General features: G+C 41.0%; 1 protein-coding gene across 1 annotated transcript in view; it reads left to right on the top strand.

The window, feature by feature from the left end:
• Positions 1-9,228, top strand: part of LOC124545889 — a 113,570-nt gene extending 104,342 nt beyond the window's left edge. Inside the window, exon 5 of the mRNA XM_047124848.1 lies at positions 8,950-9,228. Within this exon, the coding sequence (XP_046980804.1) occupies positions 8,950-9,228 (279 nt within the window). The remainder of the gene's footprint in view (positions 1-8,949) is intronic.
• The last annotated feature ends 2,833 nt before the right edge of the window (positions 9,229-12,061 follow it).

Below are 12,061 nucleotides of genomic sequence, written 5' to 3'. Positions count from 1 at the left end.
TGGCTCTCTCAAGGCTATCAGTAGTTCTAATGGAATGTTGTCTACTCCGGGGGCCTTGTTTCGACTTAGGTCTTTCAGTGCTCTGTCAAACTCTTCACGCAGTATCATATCTCCAATTTCATCTTCATCTACACCTACATCCTCTTCCATTTCCATAATATTGTCCTCAAGAACATCGCCACTGTACAGACCCTCTATATACTCCTTCCACCTTTCTGCTATCCCTTCTTTGCTTAGAACTGGGTTTCCATCTGAGCTCTTGATATTCATGCAAGTGGTTCTCTTTTCTCCAAAGGTCTCTTTAATTTTCCTGTAGGCAGTATCTATCTTACCCCTCATGAGATAAGTCTCTACATCCTTACATTTGTGCTCTAGCCATCCCTGCTTAGCCATTTTGCACTTCCTGTCGATCTCATTTTTGAGACGTTTGTATTCCTTTTTGCCTGCTTCATTTACAGCATTTTTGTATTTTCTCCTTTCATCAGTTAAATTCAGCATCTGTTCTGTTACCCATGGAGTTCTACTAGCCCTCATCTTTTCACCTGCTTCATCCTCTGCTGCCTTCACTATTTGATCCCTCAAAGCTACCCATTCTTCTTCTACTGTATTTCTTTCCTCCATTCCTGTCAATTGTTCCCTTATGCGCTCCCTGAAACTCTGTACAATCTCTGGTTCTTTTAGTTTATCCAGTTCCCATCTCCTTAAATTCCCACCTTTTTGCAGTTTCTTCAGTTTTAATCTACAGTTCATAACCAATAGATTGTGGTCAGAGTCCACATCTGCCCCTGTAAATGTCTTACAATTTAATACCTGGTTCCTAAATCTCTGTCTTACCATTATATAATCTATCTGAAACCTTTTAGTATCTCCAGGGTTCTTCCATCTATACAACCTTCTTTCATGATTCTTGAACCAAGTGTTAGTTATGATTAAGTTATGCTCTGTGCAAAATTCTCTCAGGCGGCTTCCTCTTTCATTTCTTTGCCCCAATCCATATTCACCTACTACGTTTCCTTCTCTTCCTTTTCCTACTGTCGAGTTCCAGTCACCCATGACTATTGAATTTTCATCTCCCTTCACTACCTGAATAATTTCTTTTATCTCATCATACATTTCATCAATTTCTTCATCATCTGCAGAGCTAGTTGGCATATAAACTTGTACTACTCTAGTAGGCGTGGGCTTCATGTCTATCTTGGCCACAATAATGCATTCACTATGCTGTTTGTAGTAGCTTACCCACACTCCTATTTTCCTATTCATTATTAAAGCTACTCCTGCATTACCCCTATTTGATTTTGTATTTATAACCCTGTATTCACCTGACCAAAAGTCTTGTTCCTCCTACCACCGAACTTCACTAATTCCCACTATATCTAACTTTAACCTATCCATTTCCCTTTTTAAATTTTCTAACCTACCTGCCTGATTAAGGGATCTGACACTCCACACTACGATCCGTAGAATGCCAGTTTTCTTTCTCCTGATAACAAAGTCCTCTTCAGTAGTCCCCGCCCGGAGAGCCAAATGGGGGACTATTTTACCTCCAGAATTGGACTAAATTCTTTGTTAGATGTAGACAAAGTGCATATAAATTCGCATGTATAACTCACATACAGATGGTCACTGTTGTCTCTGAGTGCCAAGGCCCATCTGTAACAGTGTCTTAAGGTGAGCAGCAATCTCTCAGCTGGGGTTGGTAATGGGCCCACAATAGAGAGTGGTGATGAGGAGGAAGGATGGCAAGGTAGGGACAGGAAAAGATGCTGGTGATGCCTTTGGCAGCATGTAAGGATGTGGTGGGGAGAGGATAATGGGTAGCTAGGTGCAACGTAGGGAACAGGAGAGAGGGGGGGGGGGGCGGGGGGTTGGCTGTGCTGTGCATTTTGGAGGGGGGGGGGGGAGGCAAGGGGGGAGAATAAATGAGACAGGAGTGAAGTACACCATACTGGTTCACTGGTAGAATAGAAGGCATGTGTAGGGCTTGAGTTGGAGTGAGGGAGGGGACAGGCAGCTGGAAGACAGGTACTAATTAAAGGGGTTTCCGAAATGAAGGATACATTACACAGAGAGTTCCCAGCTGTGTTCGTCAGTTTGGCAGTGGCCATTCATGTGGACATACAACTTGTTAGTTACCATGCCCACACAGAAAGCCACATAGTGGTGGCAGCTAAGTTGGTAGACCGCCTGACTACGTCACAGGTGGCCTTGCCACTGATGGGGAAGGAGATGCCTGTCATAAGACTGAAGTAGGAGGTAGTGAAAAGACATTGTGGTATTGATGTTGCATCTAGGTGTATTGCAGGGATAAGACCCATGGGTAAGGGGTTGGAAACAGGTATGGGGAAGGGTGGTACATAGAATGGGTGAGTGGCAGACTACCATGCAGGGAGGATAGTGGAGAGGATATCTCTCATTTCAGGTTCCAATGAGAGGTTGCCAGGGAATGTGATTCAGTTGATCCAGTCCTAGGTGGTACTGAGTCACAAGGGGGTGATATTATGTGGCCACTCAGTGGCTATATGGGAGACTGGGGACATACGGCACAGAACATCTGTTTCGAGACAAGGTGGGAAGAGTAATTTTTGTGGGCATGACCATTAACAAACTGTCCATTCACATGAATGGCCAGCACCAAACTACAGCCAAGATACGGCTGGACCACCCAGTTGCTGAGCATGCCACGCTACACAATGTGATGAACTTCAACAACTGTTTCATAGCCCGTGCCATCTGGATTCTTCCCATCAAAACCAGATTTTCTGAATTGCATAGGGGAGGGGATAACACTCCTTGTAACATATCCTTGGTTCCCGTAACCCCCTGGTCTCAACTTTTGCTAGTCCCTGTGACCCACCTGCCTTTCCCCTCCCTGCTTCCATTGCAGGCCTGCATAAAACTTCTATGCCACAAGTGCACTATCATCTTCCTGCTTGAGGCAGCATGAGGCAGCAGACAAATACCATTTGAGGTGTGCCATTAATAAGCACTTTAAACATGTTGGTATGCCATGATATGACTCTGTGCAGGTCCGAGTATGGAGGTCTGAGTGCTGGTCGGACAATGTCATCGTGCACCATGATGTAAGTGCATGACACCAAGTCCTTATACAGAAATATGGGAGGGAGGGAGTGCGGTCGAGGAGGAGGCATGCGAATTTTAGTGATTAGCTCCTTAACATGCCTGACAAATGTTGAGTCGCAGATTTGATCTGGAAGAAGTGAAGGCTTGACTAGCTCTGCTGGGAGTGTGAGGGGTTCTCCATACAGTGCTTCTACCAGGGACATGCCAAGTTCCTCTTTGTACACGGCCCGAACGCCTAACATAACATGTGGTAAGGTGTCAGCCCGCTCACCTCCGTGGCACATCAGGGAAGCTTTAAGCATTTGGTGACAGTGTACGACAAGCCCGTTGCTCTGGGGGTGGTTTACTGTAGTCCTAAATCTTTTCACCCCACACAGTACACAAAGCTGTTGGAAGAGGGTGGACTTGAACTGGCAGCCTTGGTCAGTGGTGATAGAAACTGGGCAGCTGAAGCATGAGATCCACATTAATAAAAGTGCTTGGGCCACTGCATCAGCTGTGATAGTAGTGAGAGGAATTACTTCTACACAGAGAGTAAACCTGTCAATGGTGGACAGTATGTAACGGAAGGGGCCCGAGGGGGGTAGGGGTCCAACAATATCGATTTGTATGTGCTGGAATCTTATTTTTGCCACACTGAACATACCCAGGGAGAACTGTGCATGACATGCTACTTCTTTTGCATGCTGACAAACCACACACACTCACTCCCAACTGCGACATTGTTTTATCACCCCAGGCCAAACGAAACATTCAGATACTAGACATGTGGTGGCACATATGCCAGGGTGTGCCAAGTTGTAGATAGTATCAAAAATGTCCCATTGGAGAGGTGCAGGCATCACCGGATGTATATGTCCTGTTGAAATGGTGCACCACCAGATGCGTGATGAAAACCCAGGGAATGCTTGTAACTCTAGTTTGAGTACTGTTTTAACATCAGAGTGCAATGCAGCGAGTTCAGTATCCTCTGTTTGCAATTTGGGGAGCTCACTGAGATCCAGTCGTGAAGATAAAACCGACACAAGAGATAGAAAATCTTCAGCAACATTGTCTGCCCCTCTGACGTAACGTATGTCATTCATAAACTGATATATGAGGTCCATATGCCGAAAATGTCTCAGGGATGAGTCCTTGCCTGAGTTATGGAAAGCGTATACCAATGGTTTGTGGTTGGTAAATACCACAAGATGGCGACCTTCGATATCATCTTGGAAATATTTGGTAGCAGCGTAAATAGCAAACAGTTCCCAGTCACAAGTTGACCATTTACAATGGGATACGGACTGTTTGTGGGAGTACAACAGGACCCATGGATTGCTGAAGTACTGCCCCCACTGCTGTATCACTCATATCTGTAGTAAGCAAGATGGGAGCATCAGGAATGGGGTAAGCAAGCTTAACATCCATCTGAAAGACTGAGTATGCCCTGTGACAGTCGATTACACTGAAATTTGTGCCCTGTGCAGTTGGGAAGCAAAGTCTTGAATATTTGAGATGGGATAGCTATCTAGAATTGTTCTGAAGTTAAGCACCCAATAGTCACCACAGAGGCAGAAAGTGTCATCTTTCTTGGGCACCAAATGAATTGGTGATGGCCAACTACCAGAAGAAGGGTGAATAGTCTTACTACATAAAAAGTTCCTGAATAATAGCTTTGGTGTGTTTAAGTTTTTCCAGATTTAAGTGTCTAGCCTTTGCACATATCAGTGGACCTTCTGTGGTATTGATTCTGTAGAAAGTGCTGTTGTTATTGTGAACACTGATGGGAATGATGGGCTCGCACCCGATGCAGTATGACTAACCTGTAATGCACACGCTTGTGCGTCCCAGACCAGCGGGTCAGCTGCAGTGGCTGTGATCCACTGGTAGTCCTTGTCATGGAGCTCAGTGGGGTACTTGGTAGTGTCACGGGCACAACTTCTGTCCGGCAGTAGAAAGGTCATGCCACATCGGGTGTGAGGAAGCCATGCAGGGGTTGGGGGCATGGCTGTGTGTGACAGCTGGTCACACTTTAATCCTCAGATGTTCAACAGTAAACAATTGTAGCAGTATGCTGAGGTATGCCTGAAAACTGTTAATGAGGCTTATCAAAAGTTAACCAATAGTGAACTGGCCATATAACTGTGTGATATTGGGAAGGGGGGAAGTGTGTGTGTGTGTGGGGGGGGGGGGGGGGGGGGGTTGTGAACAGTGAAAGTAAAGAACTGTGAAACGCAACTGTGGAACTGTCAGCTACATTATTTACAGTAGTCAGTGTTGAACTGGCCCCCTCCCCCCCCCCCCCCCCCCCCCCCCATTTTTCAGCCAGTACAACAACACAGTACGTCAACACCAAGGACAATCAAGGAAGATATGAAGCAGGTGAACATTACATATGGTGCCCTTGCACATGAGTAACTATTGCATCTGGGCACAATAAACTAGGATTCATGAACTTTGAACAGTGAATTCAAGAATGGTTTACAATACAGGGATCTTAACGAAGGAAGTGCAACAGCCAATCAGCGCATGGGTTTCATGGCCACAGTATGACAGCAGCCAACCAGTGAGTGGGTTCTATGGAAGCAGCCACTGAGTAGTGGGGCAGCCAATCAGCACACAAGTGGACATATAACTGAGAAAATTAAAACTTGCAGCAGCCCTGCAGATGATGAATGGCAGCCAGAGAAGATTAAGAATAAGGTAATTCATAGCAAAGACGTTTTATAGTAAGTGATATGTAATGAGTGGCCTTAACAAACAAGACAATGTGATGGGGGAAAATGGACAACAGGAAACTGATATGAGCTACAAAGCTGTAGAGGTCTTTTTTTTAAACGAACAGAAAGACTTTATGGGGATTGCTTCTGTAGATATGGCAGTGGCTGTAAATCAGACATTAATGTAACTTTGAATGATGGGGACAAAAGTCATATTGTAGATGAAATGATAAAAGCATCATCTACATCGTGTGGTGATGTGAGTGAAAGGGATGAAAACAATACTGAAGTGGATGAAATCGTTAAGGGTAAGGGAGAGGAATCTAGGAGCGAAAATCAGCAAGGGCAACAGGTTATGGCAGGCAGAAAATTGGAAGCGATGTTAAGGCAAATTATGAGTAGTGTGTGTACGAAAGAAGAGATTAGTATGGTGGAGAATAGTATGAAAGTGGACATCAGTAGCTTAAAGGATGAGCTGAAGAAAGAAATGAAAAAGAAAATCAAGGTAGTCAGCTCTAATCTTACAGAATTAAATAAGAAGGTTTAGGTGGTAGTTAAAGATTGTGATAAAAAGATAAAGAACATAGTAATACTAATGAATAATTAACATTAATGAGCAGTAAATGTATAGAACCAAGAAAGAAGCTTTGTGATTACTATAGTTGGAAGATGGTTGCTTCTGAGAAACAGTGTAAAGATGAACTCAAAGCAGCCAGGAAATACTGTGCTGCAAATAGGGCTAAACTTGAGAATGAAATCGATCGGATTAAAAATGATTTAATTACAGAGGTGGAAACCACGTGTGTTGTAGTGGTAGAGGAAAAACTGGTAAATGTAAATAAAAATGTAGATTCAAAATTGGCTGAAACAGAGAAAAAGACGGAAGAGGTACAAAATCTAAAAATAGTGTGTGCAGTGTTCTAAACAGTCCTTCTTTTGTTAGGTGCAAGAAATTTAATAATTTTGAACCATAAGGGGAAGTGCATCCACTGGATTTTATTATGGATTTAATAATTTGCCTGAAACATGGAATGACAAAGAGAAAATGTCATTTGTGAGAGCTTTTTGAAAGGGGATGCTCATGGATGGGCAGCTCAGGTAGCTGATAGTTGTACTTCATGGCATAGCTTTAAGAACACATTTTTAGATTATTATTGGTCCAAAGAGAAGCAGCAGAGAATTTTGAGTGAATTTTTGGGAGGAGAGAGACTTGACTCCAGAAAGGGTACTGTGAAAGGTTCCTGTCAGCTCTGGATAAAGAAACTGAAATAATTTGACAAAGAGCTATGTAGTGAATCAATAATTATGGGTTTAGAAACTAAGTTGTGTCAGGAAGCTAGAGAATTGCTTGTACCTGCACTTAAGGGTAATATTAGTGATTTCTTGAATTATGTTGATAAAGTGGAGAGGATGAAGCCTTCAGTGGAAGATCGTAGGAGGAATTTTGATGACAATAATCAATCAGGGAGAGAATTTCAGATAAATAGGATGAAGAGGACTAATTACAGTATAAATTCAAGGCATGGTTAGCTGGAGAATAGCCAGAATGGACATGGAATTGGTAGGAGAAATTTAAGTAACAGAAATGGAGGATATGATTTTAATTCTGTGTCAAACCATTTAAAGTACAAGGTGTACAACTTTGCTGATAGGTGGCAACAACGGTAAGTAGCGCTCGAAAGAAACAGATCACAGATGTCGGGCAGTTAACTTGGACCTTAGTCAACATAACTTCATTCAAACATTAGTCAATTTGTGTCTGCATCATAAAGTTGTTCTTGATTGAAAATGTCAGTTTACGAGCCTAATTCTCATCATTTGTGGGGTGTGTTACCGTTTTGTTTCAATATGAAGAAAACAGCAGTTGAGTCTCATCGAATGCTCTCAAGTAAGTATGTTAAGGACGCTATTAGCGAGAAAACCTGTCTTGAGTGGTTTAAACATTTCAAGAGCAGCAATTTTAACCTCGTAGACCAGCATAGTGGTGGAAGAGAGAATGTTTTCGAAGATGCAGAATTGGAGACAGTGCTGAGTGAAGAAATGGCATGATTAGTGGAAGTGACACAACAAGCCATTTCGAAATGTCTCAAGGCTATGGGCATGATTCAGAAAGAAGGAACTTGGGTCCCGCGTGAGCTGAAACCAACAGACATTGAATGGCGTTTGTGTGTGTTGTGAACAGTTGCTTCAGAGGCAAAAACAGAAGGGACTTCTGCATCGCAATGTGACCAGGGATGAAAAATGGGTTCATTGTGATAACCCTAAATGCAAAAAATCATGGGGATATCCCGGCCATGCTTCTACATTGACGGCCAAACTGAACATTCATGGCTCTAAGATCATTCTCTGCATTTGGTGGGACCAGCTCAGCATCATGTACTATGAGGTGTTAAAACCAAGGGAAACAGTCACAAGTGCTTGTTATCAGATGCAATTAATGCTCACACTGAAAGGCACAATAAAGCGATTTTGCAGCACAACAGTGCTCGGTCCCATGTTGCAAAAGAGGTCAAAATGTACTTGGAAATGTTAAAATGGGAAGTCCTACCCCACCCACTGTATTCTCCAGACATTGCCCCCTCTGACTATTACCTGTCTAGATCAATGGCGCATGGACTAGCTGACCAACACTTCTGATCTCATGGAGAAGTCACAAACTGGATTGATTCATGGATCGCTTCGAAAGATGACCAATTTTTTCAATGCGGGATTCATACACTGCCTGAAAGATGGGAGAAAGTAGTGGCCAGCAATTGAAAATACTTTGAATGATACATGTGTGACCAGTTTGTTTCATTAAAGTCTCAAATGTTGGGTAAAAAATGGCGGAAGCAAAGTTATACACCTTGTAGGTAATGTTCCAGTTCTGGCTCACAATAGAGCAGGTAATGATGAAGAGCCACTTGTATATAAACATGCTGTAATCATAGGTATGGGTAACGTAAGTGATAGTAGTAAGACAGGTGTAATTTCTAATTCTAGTGAGATGTTGAATGATGATGTGGGTAGTATTGTTTATCCCATAAAAGGAGAGGAGGAACTTACAATAATAAAATCAAGTGATGAAACAGAGTGTGTTGCTGTTGCTCAGGATGTCCAAAGAGTCAAAATGGATGTTAAATTTTTAAGAGAACATAAGGAATTCAGATGTTTTGTTTTGTAGTCTAATACTGAAAACAAGTATCAACTACTTAGCCAAGTATTTGATGACAATGAAAGTGACAGTGGGTCTGATTCCGATAGTAGTGGTAATGATGATAGTAGTGGTAATGATGACATCAGTGATGAATCCAGCAGTGATGACGATGAGGTATTTGAATTTATAATTGATAATGATGACAGTGTGTTAAGTGAAGATAGGATAAAGGAGGACAATGTTAGGCCTACTGAAGTGTTAGAGCTTGAGAGTGGTAATGAGGAAGAGAACCATGCTGTCATTTGACTGTGTCTGATAATTATTTTGGTAAGCAGGAGGATAGTTTTTCCAGGGAAAAGGTTAATAAGGATTTGTGATATGAAGAAGATCACATGGTAAGTAAAAAGGAAGTGTGGCACCCTGTAATAACAGCAAGTGTATAAGGTATACATGTTAAGTGTTTACTGGTCAGTGGTAGTGATTTGATTGGCATTTCACAGGCATTTTTTTAGTGTATTAAGAACACAGAGGATGTAGTAGTGATACATGTTTCTGGAACAAAAATTATTGGTCTACTGGTAATCTATCAAAGAGTTTGAAACAAGAGGTACTATTAACTGTGGAATTGGCAGGACAGCTGTTGGAGTTAAATTTCTCGATAATTCAAAATCTCAGCATTCATATAATATTAGGGGCTAATTTCTCGTGAAAATGGTGTGTAAATATTGATTTTGTCAGTGGTAAGTTTAGTTTTAAGTGCAACGGCAATAGGTACAAAGTATCATTTCTGGAAGGTATGGACAAGTGTGTGCAAACTGAATTAGACTTGTCTTTAAGAGTTTTGGCCACCAAGCAGGTTACTGCGGAAGAAGAGGAGCAGAGATTAAGGTTGGAAATAATAAAGAGAGTTGACGATATAGAAGGTATTACAAATAATCAAAGGGGGGAATCAAAAGGTATTCTCCTGAGCAACTGTAAGGCATTTTTGAGAAAGGCCAGGTTTGGTAAAAGATTTTGAGTGAAAATGAAAGTTTAAGAATCATTAACCATTTTTCAAGAAGCCTTATAAAGTAACAGGTGAAAAAATGTAGCTCTTTTGAATTGGTTGTGAATAAATAATTGTCACTAAGTTCAAATCCTGATGTTATTCCATTTTCAAAAAAGAAGTGGTGAGAAAAGAAATTCAAAAGATGGTCTCATGGGGGATTATTGAAAGGCTAACCAGGATATATAATAACCCACTTGTGGTGGTAAAGAAAAAAATGATGGTGTCAGGTTGGTTCTGGATGCCAGGAAGTTAAATAAAATTGTGGTAGTAGAGAGTGACTGACCAACTAACATAGATGAAATTTTGGAAACGTTCCATGGATGTAAATTTCTGACTTCTTTTGATGTGACTTGTAGCTATTGGATATCAGTTTGGTCAAAGGAATCTAGGCCATGTACAGCATTTTTACATGTAAGTAAGTGTTACCAATACTGTGTGTCCAATGAAATAATGGTCTATGTAGATGATATCCTAGTAATGAGTGCAGAATGATTCAGGCACTGTACGATTCTGAATGAAGTACTGAGAACTATGTATAGGGGACGTATGAAACTAAAATTAAGTAAATCTGAATTTTTAAAGAAGGAAATTTCATTTTTGGGTAACTGGATTAATGAGAAAGATATACAGCCTGTTGCAGAAAAGCTTGCTGCTATTGCAGATTTCCCACCCCCCAGGAACAAGAAGAATATTAATGCTATGTTTGGCTTGTTTGGCTTCTACTGAAAGTTCATATCAGATCAGTCTGTAACTGTCCTTGCTTTGGTAATTTGTTGAAAAAGAATGTTTTGTGGAATTGGACAAAGGAGTATGAAGAGGCATTTCAGAATTTGAAAAAAGAATTAGTAAGTAGGAAGATGTTAGGGCATCCCACTTTTCCACTTCCTTTCTGTATGAGTATTGATACAAGTTTTTGTGGTTTGGAGGTAGAAATTTTCCAATTAGTACCTACTGAGATGGGGGTTGACACAAAACTATTGCTTTCGCAAGTAGACTTTTACAGCCACATGAAAAGAACTACTAAATTTCAGAATTAGAAAGTTGGCAATTATTTTTGGATTTAAAAAGTTTTAGTACTATTTGCTTGTGCATAAGACTATAGTGTATACAGATCATAAGATTTTGAGTTATCTTCAGAAGTGCAGGCTGAAACACACCAGGTTAACCAGGTGGGCTTTGTATTTGCAACAATTTGATTTCGAGGTAAGATATGTAAAACAAGAAGACAATATTGTGACTGATGCATTATCTAGGATGGCAGCATGGAAAAAGGATACTGACAGTATTGATAACTGTGAAGAACAAGTAAGGTTGTTTTATTTGCAGGCAGTGAAGGATGAGAAGCTTATTAGGAAAATTTGCATGCAAATGAGAAGGGAGCAGAATGAGGATCCTAATTTAAGGTTGGTTAAGCAGTATTACAATTCAGACAACATGCCAAAGGTGAAACAGTACTATACTATACACAAAGGGGTGTTGTTTAGGAGGAAAAGTTGGAATGATCGGGACTGGAAGTTATACTTTCCTGACCAACATGTTGATAAATTTATTGACAACTTGCATGAGAGTTATAGACATTATGGGACCAGGAAAATAGTAGCTAAGATACAGGAGACAGTTATAATCAACAACTTGTGGAGAAGGGGTAAGCAGAGACTAGAAAGGTGTGATAAATGTCAGAGAGTAAAGACAACTGGTGTGGCATCAAAAGGCTTAATGCATTCTGTCCTTCCTAGTGAACCTAAAGAACTTATAGCAGTTGACCTTCTAGGAGCATTGCCTGCATCTACAGGAGGTTGAAAATATATTTTCATTGTTTTGGACACATTTTCAGAATATGTAAAACTGTATACAATTAAGAAGTCAAATATCACTACTATAATTGAGAAGTTGACATCTGAATACTTTTGCAATGCAGGGCCACCAATATCACTTTTAACTGACAATGGTCCATAATTTGTTTCAGAGAGGTCTGAACATGCTATGGTAATACACTAGATAAAACACATGAAGATTTCTATCTATTTTCCTCAAGGTAACATGAGTGAAAGGCGTATGAAGGAGATGAATAGTCCGTGCAGGACTTATTAC

Source organism: Schistocerca americana, chromosome 8 (genome assembly GCF_021461395.2).
Source record: "Schistocerca americana isolate TAMUIC-IGC-003095 chromosome 8, iqSchAmer2.1, whole genome shotgun sequence".
Classification (NCBI taxonomy): Eukaryota; Metazoa; Arthropoda; class Insecta; order Orthoptera; family Acrididae; genus Schistocerca; species Schistocerca americana.
This window is presented reverse-complemented; position numbering and strand designations above follow the sequence as displayed.